Below are 26,301 nucleotides of genomic sequence, written 5' to 3' on the forward strand. Positions count from 1 at the left end.
AACTAAAAACTTATTATAATAATAACGCGAGCATAAAATATAATATACAAATAAAAGAATTAAAAAAAACTCTCATAAATTATTTTATATTATTTAATTATATAACATAAATAATTACATTACACCACTACATACATATACATTAATCCAATTTTAATTATACTTTATCGTATACATTTTATATGTTTGTATGCATTAAGCATTTTTTCTATTATATTTTTATTTTTTGCATATTAAACAATAAACCATTATGGTTTGTACTAATGACCGTATAGAATGGTGTTGTGTCCTCTTATTTCTCCAACATATAAAAAAATTTTAATATATACTTTTTTTTTATTATATTTTATTATTATATAATTTTATAAGTGTTTAGGTAATAAAATGAAAGAAAGAAATTAAATTATACTTACCATATAGAAAAGAAAGGCAAAAGGAAATGAGTTAAATGGAGGCTAATTTTGCTATCTTAATAAATTTTAATTTTTAGCGATATGCAAATATTAATTTTTATTCATTCTATATAGTTATACTGAAAAAAAAGGATAAACCGCTTATTATTTATAATACTTTATGACTAAATTCAAAGATTTATGAGGAAGAATAAAAAAATTATTATAATTGGAGCTACCTCTATAATAGAAAATTAACCCTTTGCTGCTGTAATTGAAATTGTAACTATAGGTAAGATTAGGTAATTTTTACTATTATTTTTACTCTAGTGTGAGGTTTATGTAAAATATTCAATTAATGTTGAAAACAACTTTCCTTTGAATTCTAACAGATGCCCAACAGCGTCAGAAGAGTTTTGACATTATTTAGGTACTTAAATGTAGTTCCTTGAGAAATATCTTTGGCTATTTCTTTGGCAATCAAACAGTATATGGAATATTGAAGACTGTAATATACCATAAGTTGCTGTGAGAACAAGTAGTCAATCTGCAACATAATCCCATTTATAATTTATTAATAATTCAATTAAACGTCAGTTTTGTTATTTGAGTACTCGCAACTTCAATTTGAACGCTCAAAGTTCCCTTCAATATAATTTTGCAAAAAGTGATGACTAACATCAGTCACTTATACATAGTCAAATTACAGTTCTATTTGTGCAATACAAAAGTCTTAATTAAGTAATTATGAAAATTGATATTCGGAATTCAGATAATATTTTCTAACAATTTTAGGTTAAAAGCTGTATTCTACCAAATTTTACTGGTCACACATGGCTACGTTACGATTATCATTCATCATACAGGGATTTTAAGAATAATTACCGAATTATGAATTTTATAATTAAACTTAGCGCAGGCAATGGCTATAGAGAGTCTAACAAATTTACATTTTAAATTGTAGGAGTTTAAGGTTTAATCAAAATACTTAAATGCAGCTAACATTTCCATTATACCACGTAAATTATTCGAATTTCTAAGTAAATTAACGTTCCTCCATTTAAATTTCTTTTATTGCTTCCTTTTTTTCTTTTTCAAAAAAAAAGTTCAATTTTTCCATTTGCTTCCAGTACACCTTAAGAGTCAACACAAAAAGAAAAAATGATAACATTCTTAATTTAAACTAATTTTTCATTCAAATCATTTTCATTCATCATCCATGATAACCTGCTCACCTCAATTTTCTATTTGCCCAGAGAAACAAAGAAAAAACCACAAATACTCGTACGTTTGTAAAAACAAAAAACGCGTAAATTTACCTTAAACAAACATAAGTATATTTTCGTTTTTTTTATAACTCTTTCATAATTTTTCTGTCTTTGTGACACCAAACAAAAAAAAAAAAATGAAGTAAGTCCACCTTCGTTGTTTCTTTCCTCCTTTTCGAAACAAAGGCATTTTTAAATCTCATAAAATAAAATATTTTTATTTTAATTTTCTTTTTTCCTATTTTTTCTGTCCATTCCATTTCTGCGATAAACCACGAGGAATCATCCTTTGGCCACCATATGAAAACCATCCAAATAAACAAAAAACCTTTTTTCCTAACGTTTTATTTGCTTTTTATTTTTCGTTTTTGTTTTCACTATTTTTTTCTGAGTCACTTTTTAACGAATTTATTTGGCATTCATCAACACCCAAATTTCTCTCTCCCTCACCTTCGTATACATACTCACATACCATATATTATTCGTCTATACATTCTAACATTCCACATAGAAAAATATTCTAATCTATCCTTCCTATTTAATTTTATTCATTCAAACATTAAGGAAATAAAAAATAAAAATTTCACATATCCTCGATTTTTATTTACTCTTCATATACATTAGGTACACATTAAGGATATCAAATTCACGTACAGGATTGTATATTTTGGCATATTTTTAGCAAAAAGGAATTTATTTTAGCTGCTAGTCTGGTCGTTTTTCTTCCTGTATACTTGTGACTCTGTTTGAAAGATTTCCATATGATTGAAAATTCAATTAATCAATAACTGGTTATTTACTAATGGAAATGACTCCGAAAAATATGCAATTTTTTGCCTTATTCCCTACTAATTATATGTAATAAGTTGCAAAAATCCAGTCATATAATGATTCTTGAGTCAGGAAGCTAGTTCTTAATATCAAATTCTTAATTAAAAAAATCTCCTATACTTATGCAATTTTTATATTGTTTGTCCTCCTATAAGTATGCTATTATACAATAAAAAATTTAAATTATTATTAAGACTAAAATTTGCTACTTTGCAGATCTATTATTTGACCCGAAATGTTCTATAATATAAAAAAAAAACTACATAACTGCGTATATTCATAGAAAAATACAGAAAAACTATTAGTTAGTATGCGCGAATGACCATATCACAGAAAAAAAACAAAATATAACAAAGTTTTTAAGGATAATAATAAAAAAAATGAATTAAAATTGCTGGAATATTTTTTTTTTTTAGAAAAAAAAAGCTGTTCGCGTGACATTTTATTATTTAAAAAATTAAAAATAATATATGAAAGAAAAAAGGAAAAACAAAAAAAGAAATTGGGCAAAATGTATAAGGATATTTAAGAATATGTTAAAAAAGATGACAAAAAAATTCATTTTTCATGACGTATAACGGTATAATTTTTTTTTAACTTATTTTTTAATACCTTCGTCGGTTTTTAAAACATATAGGGAGCACACACATATTTGAACACATGTACTTTATGTTTTATTTTATATTTACCGTTTAGATTAGGTACACATAGAAAATTTTAGTTTTTAAAGCATTTATAGGGTAAAATATAAAATTCAGGATAAAATTCTTTTAAGGGGAAAACATATGTGATAGTGTATGGTACCATTCATATTTGGCAGTATGCGTATAAAACATGGAATTATTTTCAAAAAAATAAAGTAAAACAGGATTTTTCAAATTTTAAATATTGCTACTGAATTTTTTGTGTTTATGCAATGCAGTCAGTCACCCAGAAGAATATTGGACATTACGGTTTCTCACCACAAATTTATTTCAAAAAAGAACATAGGAATAGGAAAAATCCGATTTGAAGTTGTTCGTTACTAACAATTAGGGCTGTTTAATAAATCCTGCTGGTACGTAAACTGCAGATTTTCAACTTAAAATTGAAATTTACTTTGATATTTGCCGATTTGTCTCCATCCTCTTCCATCTAGAAGTCTTATAAGCTTTGGTTGATCAACAATTACTGTTTTAAAAAATATTAACAAATTATGCACTAATTGCTCCTCTATTTTCTTTAGTAAAAGTTTTGAAATCACTTTAATTTTAAAATTAAGGTATTACTCAAGTATAGACCAAAAAAAAATGTATGTAATGAATCCTTTTCATTCTGCTGTTACGTAAAAATCATTTCCCTACCATTAGAAAAGTATGTGGGTAAATCTTAACATATTAAACAAAACATATGAAAATGAAAATTAAGGAAAATAAATTTTTTTACATATTTCAAGGAGCATATGTGTACAAGCCACACACACACATACATTTAGTCACATTTTGGGAGTGGATCACGACTTATTCGTACTAAATTACGGTGGGTCAAAAATTACAGATTTTTTTTTCTACATTCCTCTTTTTTTTGTGTATTTAATTTTTAGAAAAGGGCAAGAAAAGCATATTGTTTTTGTTATTTCATAATTTTCCTTTAAAATTAATTTTTCTTTTTGGTTGAAAGCGTGTGAGTTTCATAAAAAAATATTTCCATTTTTGCCCTCTTTATTTTTTTTTACACTGTGTAGTGTCAAAGTATGATAATGATGATGATGAGTAATAAAGTTGAATGGAAAAGAAAAATCTAAGCTCATATATGAGGGAATAAAATTACTTAAAATGAACCAAGAAAGGGTTAAAGGTGGTGCTAACTATGAAAACTATAAGAAAAATTACTAATATGCATACAAAATGTATGTAATAATTAATTTTTGGGGGAATAAGTAAGAACTTGTGCTGTGTATACTTATATAGGTGTGGGTAAAAAATGCGATTTTGAAATTAATTTATTTGCATGAGCAATTTTTACTTTTTAGAAAATTTTACTATTTTATGAATTCCTCCAATAGGTAGTAAGAAATTTTATATTTTGCGTCTGTGTGCCACGACAACCCTTTATTTTTTTTGCATCTTGCAATTATTATTCCATATGTTGGTGAAAATTGCAATTGGTTTATATAGGTTTCAAATATTTTAATTATGTACTTAATATTAAAATATGTATGCTAGCCGAACAAGAATTTGTTGACTACGAGTATAACTATGTGCTGTGCTAAGTTAGTATACTGAATAAATCTTAGTGGGTAAATCCTAGTAGTTAGTATAGTGGGTAAATCTTAGCTCTATTAGAGGTCGAATTACATTTAATATACAACCTTAATTCACGATTTAACACTCGGCATTTCTAATTTGCGTTCAAGTAAAAATTTAAAAAATTTTAATATTTTGAATGTGTTGGTACAAAATCTTACTCATAAATATTAAATTGTAGCACTGCAAAATCTATATTCCGTAAGTTGCGATATTCCATAAGTTAAGATGCATTTTAAGACTACTATATGCACTTATATTTAGATGTTATATTATGTATTGTGTAGTTGAATCAAATTTTCAAATTGAATACCTTGTTAGCACTATACGCACTATAGTCAGATTTTGTATAAATATTATTAAGGACTATCTAAATGAACATCGTATTCCTATTATAAACAGTGACAGTAACATTTTCATTCTTTTATACTTTAATAAAAATGCGTAAAATAGCCGCATTTATTTTGAATCTGAGAGGTGAGCAAAGTAAAATCATTAAAATTTATTAAACATTCCACCGGACTTCATTATTTTTTTTTATTAAAAGACAATATAAAAGTTGTAAATGTCAAAAAATCTCCTTTTTTTAAAAAATTTTATAATAATCCTATGCGACAAAAATTACATAGAATATTTCCCACTACCTATTGGAAAAATCGCAGTTCACCACAACCTAAATCTAAAATTCACCAAATTAAAGATTGGAAAAAAAAATGAAAACCAACAACCAAAAACACCAATGACAGGTAATTGCTTATGTCCACAAATGACATGCTTTGATTGTCACTACTTAGTATGCCAAACTGTAAATTTGTATTTTTTTTTCTGTTGTTTTTTTTTTTTTCTAAATTGATGAAGTTGGTAAATTTTGTAACATGTTTTTTGTGGTTATTGCCTATTATTAATATTAAAAAAACCAAAAAGAAAACCAAAAAATTGAAATTTGTTTACTTTCATTCTATAAAAATGGCGTTTGATATTTTAGTCGCGTCTTTCAATATTAAAATATTTAAATGTCGTGTAGCAAGCAAGTAACACATGTGTCCTTTTAGTATAAACGCACGTTATTTACATATTCTCTCTTTCTCTTTCTACAAACAATACTTTATTTTTGTTTTTAATAATTTTTTTTTTATTCTTTTTGCCTTTAACACTTCATATTATAAAAAGTATAATTTGACACTTTTTAAAGTAAACAAAGACAGACTTTATTTAATGTATGGTTGGTTGGTTGGTTGGTGTTTGATGTATGTGAGCTAATAATGTATGATTTATTAAGGATATTAAAATTTCAAAAATTTCATCTCAATAGATTCTAATAACATAAAGAAAATCAACAGAGTGTGAAGGTTAACCGCAATATTTATGCCTATTTTTTATTGTTGTGTTCTCGTTGTTGTGTATTATTTGTTAGGTGTTATAGTAAAAATATGAGTAGTCAAGGTAAAATGATTTTTGAATTGTTTTTCATATTTTTTTTTATTATTATTGATGAGTTTTTCTAGACCTTTAATACACAATAATAATTTATTAATGTTCATTGAAATTTAAGTAAACGCACGTATGCGATGAAACAATGTGATGAGTTGTATGACTGTATTGTTGTACGGTAGGGAACAACATGCATGTAATGTATGATAAGAGAAACTGAATTAATGTGTAAAGTCCAAATTTTAGCCGGTTTATGATTGATTGTTATTGCTATCATTAAATATTTGAAATTTTAATATAAAATTTTTAAATTTTTACAATAAATTTTTAATAAATTAAGTATGCAATGTTGTCATTTCATACAATTTGTTTGATTAATAAACAGAACGAATTCAGTACTCTTAAAAATCATCCGCGAAACTGGTATCAGACATGTGCTCGAATTTGTATCTTCAACTAAAAATATTAGATTAAAACGTAAATTTGGGAAAATTCTGTACATGTTTGAATGTAAAAAAAATGTAAATGTACTTGAATAATTGCTCACAACTGTGTTTGATATATTTTAATGTATAGCTTAACTATTGTGGATATTTTTTTTCAATAAAATATATGAGGTAATGATTATAGTGTCTATAATCGATTTAATATCTATGTGATTAATTAATAATAATGAATAATTAAACGTTAGTATCCATATGTATTATTTTAATATTCATACATGATTGAATAGGTTCACATACGATTTCATACAAAAATTTTCAAAAAGTAATTATGTGTGTAGAAAATTATTTAACTGTTATACTATCTATTTTGAAAACAAAGAATATTTTTGGAAAAAAATAAATTCAAATTCGAAACTAATTTTACTTTCATACAAACACACAAATATACGTATATATCTACATTTACGGTATGAAGTATGATTGCGTAAGCACATGTTTGATAAATTACAAATTAAACGTGCTTACTCTTTTACACAATTATGTTTTAAATCGTTTACAATGACATTTTTTCCTAGAATGCAATGTAAGTACTTAACGTTAGAATGAGTAAAAATAGTATAAGTGAAAGTATAAGTAATTTTTAAACAAATGGCACCTATTAAAAAAAATAAAAAAGAACAATAATAAAAAATTAAGTAATAATAGAAAGAGAAAGAAAATAAAATTGTGGTCATTATGGAACATTAACCCGAGTTTAGTGGAATATTTTTTTTCTATCCTTCAAGGACACAACAGTAAGCTATAATATTGTAATTTTTCATAAGCATATTTACGTAGATCCTCAAAAAAGAAATCATGTGGAAAAAAACGCGCTCAATTTCATATCCCATCAAACACATGTTTTTTAATTGATGATGACTGATTTTTTTTTTTTTTAAATTATTATCCTTGTCATAAAATATGTATTTGTTCACATATACTTATATGTATTTGTGTGTATGTATGCATATGAATGTCAAATTATGTCTGAGAAGTAATAATATATTTACGAGTAGTTTAGTAATGAGTTTTATTAATGTCTTTCGTATAGATTTTGATATTTGTGCATAAATGGTTAAAGTTATTAAAAATTGCGAAGCATGTGAAAGACCTTAAATTTCATGTATTTTTCCATTAATATTAGAGAAATTGGAAACACACAAAATTAATAATTATAGGAGCCTGTTTAAATGCTTATAGTTGTGATAAATAAGACAAAAATGCTAGAGAAGTGAATAATATTTGTCAAAAATTATAATCAAGTCTAGATATCGCCGAAATTTTGGCTGATTTTTGAAAACTTAAAGATAAATTAAATAAAATTTTAATTATTCCGCTTAAACGAAGAACTTAAGTCTTATATAAGATCATTATTAGAGAATAAAACTTAAATATCGCGGGCCATACTGATTATTTCAAGTAAAACTTTTATTTCTCAATAACTGTAATTTCTCAATTTCTCTCCATTTTTATTGAGTAAGCGCAGTACTTTAAAGCATAGTAACTAAGTTACTTTGACAGCCTTTAGACGGATACATAAAATTTTTATATCATACATAATCAAAATAAATGAACTCTAAAATTTAAAGAGAAGAAAGAAATTATTTCGATCGACACCTGTATACACAAAATTTCCCAACTTAACTCTTATCAACAATGAAGAAAAAATAAATTATAGACAAGAGATTCAACAAATAAAGTCCATATCAATTGATGTATTCAAATTAAATTTTAGAGACGAACAATTATTGAAATGTCATAGTTGAATATGATCAGATTCTGTCGAGATTCTTATAAAGCTACTGTAACCCTTAACATTTAATAATAATATAGACTGTTTAATAGAATTTTGTATTTAATAATCAAGAAATACCAAATTTTTTATTAATTTTTTTTTTCTCATTAAAATTATTTCAATAAAATTCACTTAACATTTAACAGTAAAATACCAAACCTAACATATCATTCGTGTTTTATGAATTATTTAGAATTTTGATGGCCTGTATTTAGGGAATATTTTGGTTTTAAAGTAGATTTTATTTGGAATTTTTCGGTATATTGTTTAAAGATATAGAAGACATAAAAACTAATTATTTTATAAAAAAAATAAAGTAATTTTTGAAATTTTTCCAATTAATTCAAGAATTGTTCAAGTTTTTCTGATTTATTTACCTTTGAATTTTAGAATAAATTTTTGGCAAATAAAAAGAAAATAATTACTTATTATAAGTGGAATAAGTACTTCACGTATTTAAAATAAAAATAGGTGTATGTATGGGTTTAAACATTTACATACAAAAAAATATTGAATAGACACGTGCCAATTATATATAAAGTCCGGAAGGTTAAATTGTCCTTCAATTATTTTTTTCTCTCCTTTCTTTGTTATTTTTAAAGCCATTAAATTAATCAAGTGTTGGAGTAATTCAATGGAAAGAAAAATGTATGGATCGTGTTCTTAATTTCAAAATCTTTTATTTTATTTTTTTTTATAATCTTGATGAGAAATAATGTAAAGCCTTCTCCTATATTATATTTGGGATACTTTTATCTTAAAAATAATATTAAATAATTTATTGTTTTCACATTTGGTATTTTGGAATATAATTTTTAAACCAAAACCATTATTTTCTATAGCAAAAATTTTTATATTTTATTATTTTTGTGTAAGTATATTGTAGGCATAAAATTGTTATATTGAAGGATATTTTATATACTTATAAGTTTTCCTTCAAGGTCATATTAATATAAGAATATTGTGATTCAGAGAAATTTTCTTATCTTTTCTAAAATTCATTTTTCATTTTATTGTTATATAAATGTGAGGTAAAGTTTTTTTTTTTTCAGGAGAAAAGTGTAGGTCGATAAATTTTTCTATATGATAAGTAGGTTTTCTTAAGAGAAAAAATGAGCTGATGAGAGCTCAAAAGAGCATAAAGAGCTTTAATACAAATCATATGTATGTGGACTTTAAGAATAGCAGAAGTAACAAAGATTTTTTTTAACAGTAAAGCGTAAACACTTGTTGTCTGTCAATTGCAAAAGCAATTTTGCGAGATTTTCAAAAATACGGCAATACTGTATAGATTACATAGAATACCGACATTTAAATCTTAAATTATTTTTTAAGAGCAGGCGGTGCTTTAAATAACGTGGAGGAGAGTTAAAAATAAATCTTTCCGTTATTTGGTGGCGCCGCAATACTAAATTTAAAATTAATATTGAATTGGTTTTGTTCTCATAAAATCTGTCTGCGCTTATAACCCTGTAATTAAAAATTCATTCAAATTTTATAATGATAAAATTGATCTATATAAGGATCGTAAATTTTTTGAATTATTGTTATAAAGATTAAGCTTAATTATTAATTTTAGTCGAAAAGAGAACACGATTTTTAGTCGAAACGAACACTTTGATAGCAATAAACTTGCGGCAATAAAGCAAAACCCTCTAAGTCGAATTCGTACTAAATTGAGATAGAACAATATCTAAATTTTCCGTATTTGAATTTGTAATTAACAATATTAAAGTACACTAAAGTAAACAATATTAAAGTACACTAAAGTAAACAGAAAATTTCGACAATCTGATAAATCTCACTAAAAATTAAATAAAATTTTGAACAAAAAAAAAAAAATATTTCAAGTTCACTCAAATAAAAAATTTTGAAATTATTTTATATAAAGAACCTTAATTTTATTTAGAAAATTTTCACGGTTTAAAATTTTTTTTTTTTTCTTAGAAATGTTACCAAAATTTTACCATAAATAAAATTATTTCAAATGTTTTTACATTTATGTTACATAAGAGGTGTATGAAAATCATCTGTAAACATAATATGAGTAGCTAAAAGAATGAAAAGAGAGAAAAGAACAAAAGACACAAATCTTATTGCAAACAAAATAAATTTTAAAGGTGTTCCCTTGTGTAGAAGAAAATTTAAACTTACCGTATATATTCCCACAAGCGTCGAAAATATTAGCGAGAAAAAAAAACAACAAAAATACAACGAAAACTTCTTTTTAGTTAATTTTATAAAAAAAGTAATAAACTTTTTTTCTCCTCTACATCATTTAGATTTTTTTTACAATTCTGACAAGTTTTTTGTTTTTTTTTTTTTTACCAAATTTTAACACGGCAGTATTATTTTTTTACAAATTAAAGCAGACGAAATGCAGCTATTCCCGATACAAAATGGCGGATTGCTGCCAAGTTAGTAAAGTATTCAAAATAAACGAAAGCATATTGATTTGTTATTGACAGGAGTCTTCCTTCTTTGATGCCCTGCTGAATTCGGCATATACAATCTGTTCCTTTGTGGATTACAAATTTTGCCGAAACTAAATGGAGGTCGGATAATCTTCCTTCTTCGATGAAGTTTGACAAGTTTGCACATTTTTATACCCGTACGTACGTATCTCATAAAATTCTTTACTTGGCTTCATTCAGTATTGGCTGCTTCTGGTACCTGCCCTACAATTATATCTCAGAAACTATAAAAACTGTGGCATTGAAATCTCACGCAAGCAAATATGTTAGTAGGGCCGATGTGTTTGATAAAAGTCATTAAAATTTCTTGGCTCTTTCTGGTAGCTGCCATACAACTTCAATAGTAGTTGGGCACACACAGTATTTTGAAAAACACAGTACTGAAATTTTGCATAAATTAATATGGTAATACGACAACTTAAAGTCATAGTCTGTCCCATAGTCAGTTATGGCATATTTATTCGCACATAGGATAAGAAATTCGTACGGGTATCGCAGAGTTGACAAGGTCAACTCTATTCTTTCTTTTTCTGTTTTTGACAGTGGCATATTGTTCCTCTTTTTGTTTATGGCTGATATTTAGGCAGTTTAATTGACACTCAATTCGTCTGTTACTTTTGATGTCAATTTTTTCGTTTTAATTAAAGAAGAAATTTTTTGACACTTCTTGTCTGCATATTAGCATAGTAGACGATTTATGCCTTTGTAAGTCTTAAACTAATTCAAATTTATTTAGGGAAAATAATAGATGGCAGTTTTCAAATTGGTATTGTTTTTGTCGACCTACATGATACCAAGTTTAAGACTATTCTTATCCATATTTGTTTACTAATTTTGAGGAGTCTTCCCCCTCTATTTTAAAGTACGGTCATATTTCTGTAATTGAGTGGAAACTAATTTTGTCGAGATTCGATATCTAAGCTACAATTTAGTTACTTAAATCCTTTGCGTTTTATTCTTTTGACAAATGACTGACTTATCAATTTCTGTACCTCATTTCTGAACTGCAAATATAAATATTATGAGGACTCATTTAATTTCTTTATGTTATAACATTAATCCAATACTTAAAAATCTTCAAAATTACCATGAAATGCCAAGGATCGAAAAGTTTTTTTTAAAGAAAATGCAAAAATTTTATATAAGTACATGCAATTTTTATTATTATAATTTTTTCTTTCCTTTACTGTTTTAACAAAATTTTCATGAAAATAAAGTACAGTTGTTTTACTTACCATAGTACCGTTAGTTTTATTTACTATTTTGTTTCTCTTATATTATTAAAGTTTTTTATAAAAAGTCGTCCTTATTTTTGTTTTTTATTTCTCATTTTTTCCTCGTTTCTTACCCTTATACTTTATATGGCTACTTTGTGTACCTATGTATGTATGTACCTAAATATATGCATTTTATGTCTGAACAAAAAAGAAACAGGATCAACATTTTTTACATCAAAATAAATTTTCATCTTCTTTCCATTAACAATATTCTTCTATATATTTTGCTATATGCATAATATTCAAAAATGAATCCGACAATTGCTTCAACAACCAGTAGCAAAGAAAGAGATGAGATAACTAAAAAAAGAAACAAGAACAAAATGAAGATAAAAAGCTATAAAAACAAATTCTTAACTAAATTTTACCATCCTGTTTTTATTGCACCGAAAAAGAGTTAATGTCCTTATAAAAATCTTAATACTTACTTGCATTGGATGCACCAATATAAAAAAGGAAAAACAAACAAGAAAAGTAACAAAAAAAAAGGATATAAATAAAAAGCAACAGAGGAACAATGCCAACTTCTAAAATAGTGTTTTGAAACAGAAAATAAATATAAAGAGATAGAAGGAGAGAAAGAGACAGAGAGAGAAAAAAAAAATTTTAAAAAAAATCTTGTTTTTATGCATTCAATTTCAAAGACAACAAAAAAATAAACAAAAAAAATACTTGATCTTGTTAACTATAAGAACTTGTTTAAAAAATTCTTAATAATTTTGAATTTTCTTTATCGAAGATCGCCCTATTCGGTAGATTCGGTAGATTTCAACGGAACCGAGTGGAATAAGAAGACATATCCTCCAGGCCACCGCAGACATTCGCGACTTATTTTAGCCTTCCAATCCTACGGTCTATAATATCTCCGTTCTCAGTATAAAACTGGAGATATCCAAGAGAGATATGTAAAAGAGTACTAGGCAGTCGCAGAGAATGTACACGTCGGTCTCGTGACCGTTTCCACAAATTCTGCACAAGAGAGAGTCGACGATCGCCTTATAGAAAATTAATTCGGAATACAACATTCTTAGTCACAGAATTTGAGTTTTGAATACTGCTAATATGCGAACGATAATAATCGTAAAAAAGAATTTAATAATGTCATTTCAAATATCGTTAGCTTGTTTATTTTATGAACCAGAAATATAAGTACATTTTAGCTATTAGGTTGAGCCATTTTTTATACCAATTTTGAACTCTAAAGAATTTTAAGGCAAAAGTAAAAACAAAAAATAACAATAAACTTAAAACTTTTCATTCTTTTATTCAAAAATTAAAATGTAACAAGAAATGAAAACTTTATTTTGGTTTTTATGCTTTAGGAATATTTCAAAAAAAAAAGAAATTTTTTTTTTTTACGAAAATTTTCACATACCGAAAATGTTCATTCAAAAAAATTTAATAAAAATAAACTATAAGTGAAATTAAATCAATGCTTTATTAAGCAGCACATTTTCCTTAAATATTTTGTTTACAAACTCTTTATTGAAAAAAAAAATGTTTTCCCACAATAATAATGAATCGTCGTGTTGCATATTTTTGGGATGAAAATATTAATGAGGGAAGCATTGATTCCATAATTCGTATCTGATAACGGTATATGGCTAATAAAACGACAAATGTCTACTGCTGGTTTCTGACTTACATTGAAATTTGAAAAAATTTTTAAATTGCCGAAACTTATTGTCGAAACAAATTGCCGTAGATTAAAATTTGTCTACATGATGGTAAAAATTTTTCTTCCAGCGAAATAATTTTCTGACTGCCACATTTTTTTATTTAAAAATAAACCTTTCTATGCTACATGTAACACGAAAAAAGGTACAGATAAAATATAATCAAAATTATTTTCAAATTTATTGAAAATGTGCTAAAAAGTAAAATGCCACTTGAATTTTTTTTGTGGAGCTTATTTTCCTATCTTTTCTTTTAAACTTTTCATCAGATTTAAAATTTATTGGTCTACTGTAGTTTAGTAGAAATAAGAAAAATCTTTAGGAATTTTTAATTATTTTTAATAAAGTGAGTATAAATAAAAACTTTATATAAGATGAGGTCAAAAATTTTAAAGACAAAGAGTTTAAAAGTTAAAAGTGATTGCACAGGATTCTTAAAAGCACGATAAATTTTCGCCCTGTAAATTTGCTGCTCAATACTGTTTTCGTCTTTAGTATCAGAAAAAACTTAGAAACAACATGAACCGCAAACTGCTATAATACAAAAAACTGAATACTATCAAGAAACCCAATATTATCAAATCCAATTTTCATGTTTTTGTAAGATTTTCTTCAATATTACGAACAACTTAAATTTAACATAACAACAATTTAATCGTAAATTATTAACAAATTTCGATTAAATCCTTTATATTTCAAAAAAACATGAGAATTTATTTAAGTATTAAATAATCATTTTAATTTTATATTTTTCTTTCAGGCGATTTCAAAATTCATTGCTTACACGTATACCAATTTAAATGTGAAAGTAAAATAAAACAGGAGATTTTCTAAAAATTTAAAATCAGAAAACACTCAATTTGATCAATCAACAACATAACACTTTAAAATAACGACTTCAAAACAAATTTTAATAACTGTTATACTTTATAATTATTATTTTATACAACAAATATGAATACAAAATTGAAATATAACTATAATATAATAAATTTATTAAGAAGAAGAAGAAGGAGGAGCAATATGGCTGGAAGCGTAACATCAAAACAATTATTATTTAATAATATAATAATACGTCCAAATTATATAATAAATTTATATTCAACATATATAATTTTTGTTATTACATTAATGACACTATTTCAATATACAAATGGTAAACATTATTATCATAATAATAATTATCATGGCAGTAGTATATCAAGTAGTTTTAGTAGTAATATAAATAGTCATAGTAACAGTAATAGTAATGTGCCTCAAATAAATGCAAGCCCATTATCAGCTAGTACCAGTATTATAAATAATAATAATAATAAAAATCATAATCATCATCATAATAATAATTTACCGATAGCAATGTTATTAACACAAGGATTAAATGATGACAATACTGGATCATCATCATCATCATCATCTGGTGCAACACAATATAATTTTCATCAACAACGTTTTGCAATGGAACCACAAGATCAAACAGCTGTTGTTGGTTCACGTGTTACATTACCATGTCGTGTTATTAATAAACAAGGTTTGTTACAATGGACAAAAGATGATTTTGGTTTAGGTACACATCGTAATTTAAGTGGTTTTGAACGTTATTCAATGATTGGTAGCGATGAAGAAGGTGATTATTCATTAGATATATATCCAGTTATGTTAGATGATGATGCAAGATATCAATGTCAAGTAAGTGGTGGAGGACATAATAATCCAGCGATAAGATCAAATTTTGCTACATTAACAATATTGGTACCACCAGAAAATCCAAAAATTTTGCAAGGTGATAAAATTTTATTAACAGAAGATCGTAAAACAGAAATTGAATGTATTTCTGTTGGTGGTAAACCAGCAGCTGAGGTAAGTTGTTTTTTTTTTTTTTATAAAATCTTATTAAGTTTAATTTAAAATTTTTGAATTTAATGTATATATAGATAACATGGATTGATGGTTATGGTAATGTGATAACAGATAATATTGAATATAGTGTACAATCATTACAAGATATGAGACGTTTTACAGCAAAATCAATATTACATTTAGTACCGAAACAAGAACATCATAATACAAATTTTACATGTCAAGCTCAAAATACAGCTGATCGTACATATAGATCTGTTAAAATTCATATTGAGGTTAGTATTAATTTTCTATTTCTCTGACAATATTCCAATTTCAGTGGTTTTGTATAATTTATAATCGTTTCTCTTTTGAATCAAAAGTAGAATATAGAAAAATATTGGTCTCGACTACGTATTAAGTGATTCATTCGAGCACCTTCTCCTACATTTCATTCGAAATTTAAAAAATTAAGCATTCAATATTTTATTTTTAAAAAAAGCACCGATCGATGCCACGATAGTACTCTTCAGACACCAGTCGCCTCCCTGTGAAATGGCAAATAAAGCTGAGTCGATTCGCCTAGACAGCTATTTTTAATTTGCAACCTTTTACAACCTCTTTGTAACAGGATTTAATAAATTTTCCGCTCACGCATAAAATAAATTAAAAAATTCTAAGTTTGTTAAGAAGAAAAAGAAATTAAATTGCAAACGATGCCATAGTTATTCCAATGTTTTTTTTTCCTGTTCTACGTAAGCTAGTTCAAGTGAATTTTCTTTATTTCCGGTGAATTTTTTTTATAAGAAAAAGTTTTCTTTTTTATTTTTATGTTGACCATGGCGATTTTCAAAATAAAAATTTTTTAATTGACAGAAGTCACAAATCAAATAAACTGCTTTTTAAAGCAAAAAAAAAAATTGCTGCTTCTGTGCATTTGTACAGCCCCAATTGAAATTAGAAAACTAAATTATTGAATTTACGAATGAAAATGTTTTTAATCAGAATTTATTAAGATTTCAATTTCAAGTGTTACCGTTTTCGAAAACATTTTGTAAAATAGCAATCAATAATGTCCAATCTTGGGTTTTAAAGAACAAATTCAATTTTACGAACAATAAACTCTTAAGCTTTAAGAGTTAAGCCTTAACTAACTTGTAAATGGGAATTAGAACTAAAATAAACCCTTTGTTAGTTTGGAAATTTTCAACGGCAACTCCTTTTTAATTTTAGCTTCACCTTTGAAATTTATGATTAATAATTCTTAATTTGAATAGAATCTAATTTCCTATTTTCCCCATTTTCATTGTAAAGTTCGCGTACAATCTAGTTTTTAACAGTAGATCGCCAACATTATTCAAAGAGACTTTCCGCGTGTACGTTCATTAACTTCGAAATTGAGAAAAGTTTTCTATGTATATGCAATTATTTTGTTTTCTAAGAAAATTTATTTCTAATTTTTAAAAATATTATTGATTTTCTGCTTTAATTCAAATAGAAAACTTACTTTTCTTCTTTTACACAAAAACAATTTTTTTTTTTTATTTCTCATAAATTTTATTTATTTATTTTATTTTTATTTTACTTTAAAAATTTTATTTATTTTAATTGGGTTTTCTTTCCTTTAAATAATATCGTATAGGTAAAATATGCACCCAAAGTTAAAGTAAATGTTATAAGTGGTGCTTTAGCTGGAGGACGTTTACCAGAATTTGCGCAGGTGCGACTTGAATGTAAAGCGGATGCCAATCCATCTGATTTAAAATATCGTTGGTTCATCAATGATGAACCAATTATTGGAGGCCATAAAACGGAAATGGTAAGAAATATGCGAAAAAGAAAAATTTAAAATAGAGAAGCAGAAAAATTTTTAAAAGAAAAAGAAAATGCGGAATTTTATTGCGCTAGATTTAGAAAAAAAATTTAATTTTTCTTTTTTCTTCTTTTAATTTAAATTTAATTTTTAACTGCGTAGGAAAAATTTCAATGAGAAAAAATGTTCTTTCCCATTTTAAATTTTCACCTATTTTCAATGAATATTTTTTTTCCAACTTTAATATTTATAAATTTTAAGTTGAAAGTAATCAGATTCTACAAAAAATAAATTTTTAATGGAGAAACTTTAAAATGAGAGCAATTATTGTGAATTTATACAGTATATTCTCGATAAAAAGTTCTTTATTGCAGAGTTATTAAGCATAAAAACTAATGTGGGTTGAGAATCATTTGGTAATTCAGAAAAGTTGTTTTAAATTAGGGTACTAATATCCGCAATTTAAAATATTAAATTTGTTAATACATGTAATAAGAATGTATGATAGTTTGGTATGATGCAAATGTATGATACAAAACATAACGCATGACAAACATGCGTACATCGTATATCATTCATTCCCATCGTATAATAATGTATTCCACGTAAGGTAATAATTTGATATCATACACATTTTAACATTTTAATAAGAGTGTATATAACAAATTTTGTATGGTATGATCGCATGAAGTATGATCAAACAAATTGCATGATAGAGTAAAATAATAATAATTATTTATTTAAAAAAAATAATTAATTTTGATCGATTTTAATTTTACACACATAATTCTTACATTCCCTTGGTATAACACCAAGATCATACAAAATGTATGATGAAACAAAGTAATCATTAGCAAAACTATTGATTTCGATGTAATTCTAAACATTGCTCCAGTTTGAAATGATTTTAAGTGATTTCAGTTTATTAAAGAGCTTGAAAAGGGTTATCTAATAAAATTTTCCAAATTTATTTCAATTTCATATAGAAGATATTTTGATTTCACCTTAGCTTCATATACAAACCAAGGCTACTACAGAATGACATTCGAATTATCGAGATCTTACTGTAATACAATCATATACCTAATAATATAATAGTTAAAACAAAAATAATAAAAACAAAGAAAATGTTTTTTTCTTGCTTTCTAGATTTTCTTAGATTTACACTTTTCTATTTACTCTTGAGATTTATTTGTGGTTTAACTTTTTATTCTTTTGTTATTCCTTACTACTCGTATATTCTTATGTATACAGCTACCATTATTATTTTTATTTACATACTTTTAATGTTTTTTTTTTTTTTGTTTTTTCTTACCTTGAAATTTTTTTCTTATTCTGGCTTTTTTTTATTTTTGAAACAGGTGATAAGAAATGTTACACGAAAATTTCATGATGCCATTGTTAAATGTGAAGTACAGAATTCAATTGGGAAAAGTGAAGATAGTGAAACTTTAGATGTTACCTGTAAGTTATATCGAGTATATAAATATGTTTTGTATAACAATATAATTTAAATATAGACTTGTATAGTATGTTTGTATGTATGTAGTTAAAAAAATTGTTGAAATTACTTTGAATTTTAACTTTTTTGTTTTGTCTTAAAAGTTTTCAACTAAATTAAGTATACCAAGTCTTTCTTTCCTTTTGTTTTTTTTTTGTTATACTGTATAATATTTATTTACTTTTAAAGATTAATTAAGGTTAATTATCATTACTTTTCTGTGTTTCCAAGGTAACTTCTGTATTTATTAGATTATAATTTGAGCAATTTATTTCTAACAAAAAACAAAATTTTATTTTTGTTTTTATTTTTGGTTAAAAAAATTTTTTTTTAACTTTTCTGAAAAAAGATGTGAAAGTGATAAAGTATTAAAAGTAAAAATTTAAAGCGACAATTTGAAAAGTAAAGTGTTTTAGAACAATGAGCTTTTAATCGGAATTTTGTCTTTATAAAGACCAAAAATTGGAACAAATTATGTACAGAAGAGAATATTGAATGAAAAGGGAAAATTTTTTAAATCTTATCAGAAAATTTATAAAAAAAAAATTATAATAATTACTTAAAGTAGTTATTTATTTTAAAGTTTGTGAAGAAAATTTTAAATATAATCGATTGGTTAATAAAAGTCTGGAGGGAAAGCGACAGCCATTGAAATTCGGGTGATTTTATTATAAGTGCATATAATTCGATCATGTTGAGAATGAAAAGGAAAACTAGCAACAAAAAGTACTAGAAAAAGCCTCACAACATTTAAATTATAAAAATATTTCCTATCATTTCTTTACCAGGAATTTTATAATTCGATGGATACCTACTGAACACTAAAACCAAATTGAAACTACAGCATTCTTATACTTATTTTCGAAAAGAATAATTCTAATTTTTATAAAGAATGAAAGTATTTTTATAATAATTTATGAAATTTCCCCAAATCTTATGAACAAAATCTGCGATGAAATTTAATATTGTTATACAAACTCAATTATGAAACATATAGAACAATGAATCTTAACGAAAACAAGAGCTTTGTAATATTCAATCTGTAATTATATTATAGTGCAGTTGAATTAGTTGAATTATTAACAACTTATGATTATTACATGTACCGGAATCATTTTCAAATTACATTGATCCGGTATCGAGGATTTCTCTTCGATACAATGAAATTCGTGACCTGTGTGTGCACTTCGAAGGGAAACGCTAACCTAAACTAACCTAAAGACAGTTTATTCAATCATATTAGAATTACACAAATCAAATTATAAGCAATGTTATTGTGTAAAAATTGATATTTCCTTCTTAATATAAGAGTAGAAATGATTTTAAAACAGTGAAATGAATTTTCATTTACAGAGAATAGCCAATAAGTTATAGTGCTTATATTATAAGTTTTAAAATTCAACAGGCAATATAAATTTTTCTAAAATTTTTAATTTTTAGTTCTAAAAATATCAAAATTTTTTAAGATTTCATATATACAGGGTGTTTTGGATAAGGCACAAAATATTTTAAGGGACTTTTTCTTTTTGATCAAATTTTAGCAAAACATTTTGTGGGGTGAGGCTATACTCGTTTTCGAGCTATAGTCTGTTAAAAAAAAAGATACGATCAATTGCCTGTTAAACAAGCCACCGATAATTACTCTATGTCGCATGGTTCTGAAGTTATAAGCATTAGCAATATGCAGTAGTTTAAAAATGAGTATATTTTCTACCTTCTTAGGACTCATACAATTTTATAGGGGAAATTGATCAAAGAATCATCTCTGACATTATTTCTTTCATTATGCGAGACACCCTAATAAAAAATTTGTTGTTATTTGCTTTACATAAAAAAATTCCATTAATGTCGACAAAATATGTGAGATATAAAAGTTATAAAAATGTTCTTGAATTAGTTTAATTTTTTAAAGAATTTCTGAGAAATTTATTTTGAATTTATCACATATTATAAATTTAAAAAAAAAGTTTTTTTCCATTTTTCATTTTCTTAACTAATTTAATTCAATTATCATGTATCACTGAATTTTCAAATAATTTTTATTGTAAATTGTTATTTTAAAGTTGTTATCATACACACTATCTAATACAATATTGTATAATCATACATACACTCAAAAAAAAAAAAAATAATTTTATTTTGTTACACTTCAATTGTAACATGATTTGAAAAATATAAAACGTATTTTATTATCCTTAAAATTTACAAAAACAAAAATTTTAAATAAAAAACTTTTAACTTGATTATTTTCATTATTTCAAGTATTGTTCATACATTATTATTCTTTTATACATATATGTATGTGAACACAAGAGAAAAATTGCAAAAAAAGAAAGAAAAACAAATAAATTGGGTAAAATTTTTCTAAAAACAAAAGAAAAACAAATTTTCTTTCAACCGTAATCACTGCTCAGGACATGTAGAGAAATTTGTAATATTTTATTCTATGGAAAAATTTACAAAATTATCCTCTTTAAGATATAATCAAAAAACCTTAATTTATTTTAATTGCTTCAAAATTGCCCTTCTTATATATGTATATGATTCTAATTAAATAATATAAGATAAAAAGAATATTAATTGCAGGGGCGGATAAAATCAAAATCGAATTTTTTATTTTCTACTTTAATATGATTTTTAAGTTTTTGAAAATTTTTAATTTTAAAGCAAAAGAAAAAGAAAAACCAACATGAATTAAAAGTTTTTGCAATGGTCTTTCATTCATTAATATTTTGTAAAATCGAGAAAATTGCATATTTTTAGGAGTATTTTAAAGAAACATGCTTGATAGATGTCATTTACCATGCTGAATTTCCTGTTGAAATAGAAATGCTGAAAAATCGTATTTAGTTTCCTATAAAATTGATTTGGAATTAAGATTTCAACATATTGCAAATAAGAAATAAGAAAAATAATTGTTTAATTTTCATTCATACGAAAAGTATTCATACCAGAAACCTTCAGTCATACGAGAAGAATTCATACCTTAAGTAGTTTATCATGAATTTAATTATATATAACACTTAGAGCTAAAACAGGATAATGAAACTTTTAAATCCAATAGATAAAATTTTTAAATCAAATAAAAAACATTCTAAATTAAATATTTTTTCTTGAATTCTTATCATACATCTTGTTTGAATCTCCTACAATATGTATATAGATTTCGAACCAATAACACAGATATTTCCAAACAACCTCAGTGAATTTTAGTGCTCTATACCCAATCTACATTATTAAATTCAAATAAAATTCTATTAGAAATAATCAATTATAATATATTCATACTATAAACATGTCCAAAATAAAAATCAAACAAACAAAAAAACAGAAAGTGAAAAATAATTTATTACTCGTACTTTCTCCTTTTAAGGATTTATTCATCCAATAATACTTAAAATAGTTGTAAAATTGTCTTTTATTTGATATCAATTCTTTAATTCTCTTTCTTCTATTATTTTATTTTTATTACACTCTCGTTTTATATGAAAGATAAATGTTTGAATGGAAGTTCCCTTACATAAAATTAAGTTAATAAGCAAACAGAGAAACAAACGAAATTCTACTTTAAAATTCTATTTTCTCAAAACAAAATTATTTTTACTTTCTTTTCATATAAAAAATGTAATAAATAAAAAAGAGAAAATATTATATGAATAAAAAGAATAATTTATATTAGTAGAAATCATATTTTCTATATAAAGAAGAGAGATTCTCAAACTTTGTCTCTCTGCGCTGTTATGTACACTTAAACCATTTGAAGCCATTGCAATTCATTCAAATGCTTCTTATTTATAACATCAAAACCAATGCAATAATAAATTATTAAAAATAACGCTATAAAATAAAAATATAAAGGCACATTAACAAAATTACTCCTAACATATAAGTATGATTTTAAAAATTTTCAATCATACTTGTTAAACTGATATGTATGATTTATAATTTATTATATTAATAATACCAACTTATTTATCAATTAATTGACCGAATTGCCCATTAAAATTAAATAATTTAAACCGGATAAAATTTATTGTTAAATAAATTTTTGTATGTCATACAAACTGTATTATCAAACATTTAGAGCATCATTATAGATTTGCCTGACATTTAATCAACTAGAACCATTTAAATTTTATTGTTCTTGTTATTAACATTTTAAAAGGTCCTGGGATGATAATAATTTTTATTTGTTTATCTAAAATTTGATCTATACTCTACACATAAAGAATATAACAAGTTTATGGCCCAAATCTCAAATATTCATGCATTAAAATAACCTCAAACAAGATGAGGTTCGAAAAGCAAAAAAAAAATTCTTCATTTTATTGTTTAACATTCTTAAAATAATAATGTTAGTTAGATTTATTTTGTTTTTTTCGAGAATCCTTTAAAAAATAATAAAAAATGAGTTAAGAAAAAGTAAACCGCAATAAAACTTTAACCCTTTTATTTTAAAATCCTCTCTTTTCATACAATTTTATAACTTTTCATTGATTTTCATTGTCTTCTTTTATTTTTTATTTATTTCAAATATTTTATTTTAATTTTTATATTTTTCTTTTTATGTTTTTATCTCTTTTCTTTTATTCTTTTTGTACATGAATGCCTTTTTTCTATTGATCCTTTCTCTCTCTCTCTCTCTCACTCTCTCTTAATAAATAATTCTTTTATCTGTCATTACTATATTTAAAATTTGTTTTTGTTTTTGTTTTGAAGCCTCTTTTTATTTTTCTATATTGTAGTTTAATCTACTCAATTTTACTCTCATAATGTAATATATATTGATTTAATATAAAAATTTGTATATATATATATAATGACTATATACATACATACTTTAATATAAATAAATAAGTAACTGACATTTTTATGTTGTACCAACATTTTTATATTCGGATTCAATGTTAATAAAATTTCAATTTTTCTCTTTTTTTTTTTTGTATTTTATGATTTTATATTTATTTGCCACCAGATGGACCACAATTTAAACAAAGGCCACAATCAGTTGAAGCAGATATTGGTACTACTGTATCATTGAATTGTGAAGTTGATGGAAATCCACAACCTGATATTGTATGGATACAGCATCCAATTGATAGGGTAAGAATAATATTGAGTACTATTTTATTCATGTGTATATGAATGTGTGTCGTTTAGAAGTGTTTTGTATTTAAATGTGTTAACATACTTATCATTATTTTGAAGATGTGTGAATGTATATATATGCATAAAATGTAAATATGATAAAATTCTTTAATGTTATTATATTATTTGTTTTTCATTGGATTACTTTTTATATAATATACAAAAAGATTTCTTTTGTAACTAAAAGGATATAAAAACTAGGTACCTACAGTTCTATAGAGTGCTAATACACATAATTACATTAGAAACAAAAATATTTTATTTCTTATATGTAAGAATGAAAGGAAATATAATTGAAAGAAAGGATTAAGTATTGAAAGTTTGTGTTTACGGTGTGTGTGTCTATGGAGAATAAATAATAAATTTTTTTTTGGGGTTTTAGATGGGTAAATTTACGAAATTTATTTGCATCTGATATCATTTTTCTAAATTCATTTAAATTATTTGATTTAGTTTGAATATTGGCCAATATGCATATTTTGCATATAATAAATTAAAGTTGATAGGGGTATGACAATGTTTTAATTGAAGTTTACAAATGAAATTAAAAAATTCTGGAATGATTTTTAAAAAAAAAATTATATTCAATCCTGTTTAGAAGAAATTGAGTTACAAAGATTTTGATTAGCCATTATGAATTTAGTGTGAGACCATAGAAGAAGTATAAACCTTATCATTCTGGAAAAAAATTAATTGGCTTAAGTGTAATATCAAATAATTAATCTTCTTTAATATTATTTGTTAATGAATCGTTGAATTTATAGAATGCATTCAGTAGAAATCACACAATATTGTTATCAGCTCACAAAAACAAGCCCTACAACTATAGAATTTAATAGCCTCTTTTCAATAATTTCATAAAATTTTTCAACAATATAAATATAAATACAAAATTTTATAATTTTTGTTTTTCTTTTCAAAATTATTACAGGTTGTTGGTGTAACACCAAATTTAACATTTATTGTTACAAATGAAACAGCTGGTAGATATTATTGTAAAGCAAGTATACCAGGTTATCCAGATATACAATCAGATGCATCAGTTTATGTTAAAGGATCACCAATAATAACATCAAATCGTTTTCAATATGGTTTAATTGGTGATACAGCACGTATTGAATGTTATGCAATAAGTGTACCAAAAGCCCGTCATGTATCATGGACATTTAATGGACATGAAATAAATAATGAATCAGGTGGTTCAAGTGATTATTCAATATTAAGTGATACTGTACCGGGTGGTGTTAGATCAACATTAATAATACGTGATAGTCAATCATATCATTATGGAAAATATAATTGTACAATTGTTAATGATTATGGTAATGATATTGCTGAAATACAATTACAAGCTCAAAGTAAGTTAAAAATTTTAACATTTTTATTTAACAAATAATTGAAAACACAAAAATAAAAAAATAAAATTAATTGTATTAGGAATTTTGGATATTTAAATGCGAATTAAAATAAGATCCAATTAACACCATAATTTAGTTGAAAATTTCGTGCAAACGTTCTTTTTTTCCAGAACCATAGAATTTAATAGCAGAATTTCGTTCATATTCCAATTTTTTCGATACAATTTTAATTATTTTTATTACAAGCAATAAATCAAAATTTATTGATAATTTCTTTCTCTAATTCTAATTAAACCCGATAACATGATTTAATTAATTTCTTGTAAATTATTGCATTTCAATTAAAATTTTTAATCGAATTTTAGAAATGAATGTTTTAACAAATGGTCATATTTGCAATAAAAATAAAGGTAGTCAATCATGTCAAATATTTTAATATAAAATTCCATTAGGAGTTTAACTCTATTTGAATTGTACACCATCAATATCAGTAGTATCAAGCAAAATTGAATACGATAGGTACTTGATGAAAATGAAGAATTTTAGAAAAAAGCTCTATAATATAATCATATGCGCATTCCTGAGTCTCAGGCTCCACTCAATTGATAAAGAAAAATTAAAGCTATAAAAAGTTAAACAATATTATTCGGGAGTATGAGAATTTGAAAAGCCTCATGGAATACGTCAGTTCTTAGCAATGACATTGTGTCTCAACTAAAAATTTAACAACT

The 26,301-nt window shown here is 24.9% G+C and overlaps 1 protein-coding gene across 1 annotated transcript in view; it reads left to right on the plus strand.

Annotated features, from left to right (window-relative positions):
• Positions 1 to 26,301, plus strand: part of LOC129605369 (irregular chiasm C-roughest protein) — a 67,063-nt gene that overhangs the window by 35,055 nt on the left and 5,707 nt on the right. The window contains exons 2-7 of the mRNA XM_055515082.1: positions 14,675 to 15,771; positions 15,846 to 16,046; positions 17,393 to 17,569; positions 18,925 to 19,027; positions 24,040 to 24,167; positions 25,144 to 25,570. Coding sequence (XP_055371057.1) covers positions 14,869 to 15,771; positions 15,846 to 16,046; positions 17,393 to 17,569; positions 18,925 to 19,027; positions 24,040 to 24,167; positions 25,144 to 25,570 — 1,939 coding nt within the window. The 5' untranslated portion in view covers positions 14,675 to 14,868. The remainder of the gene's footprint in view (positions 1 to 14,674; positions 15,772 to 15,845; positions 16,047 to 17,392; positions 17,570 to 18,924; positions 19,028 to 24,039; positions 24,168 to 25,143; positions 25,571 to 26,301) is intronic.

The sequence above is a fragment of the Condylostylus longicornis genome, unplaced genomic scaffold (assembly GCF_029603195.1).
Source record: "Condylostylus longicornis isolate FDR11 unplaced genomic scaffold, ASM2960319v2 ptg000013l, whole genome shotgun sequence".
NCBI lineage: Eukaryota > Metazoa > Arthropoda > Insecta > Diptera > Dolichopodidae > Condylostylus > Condylostylus longicornis.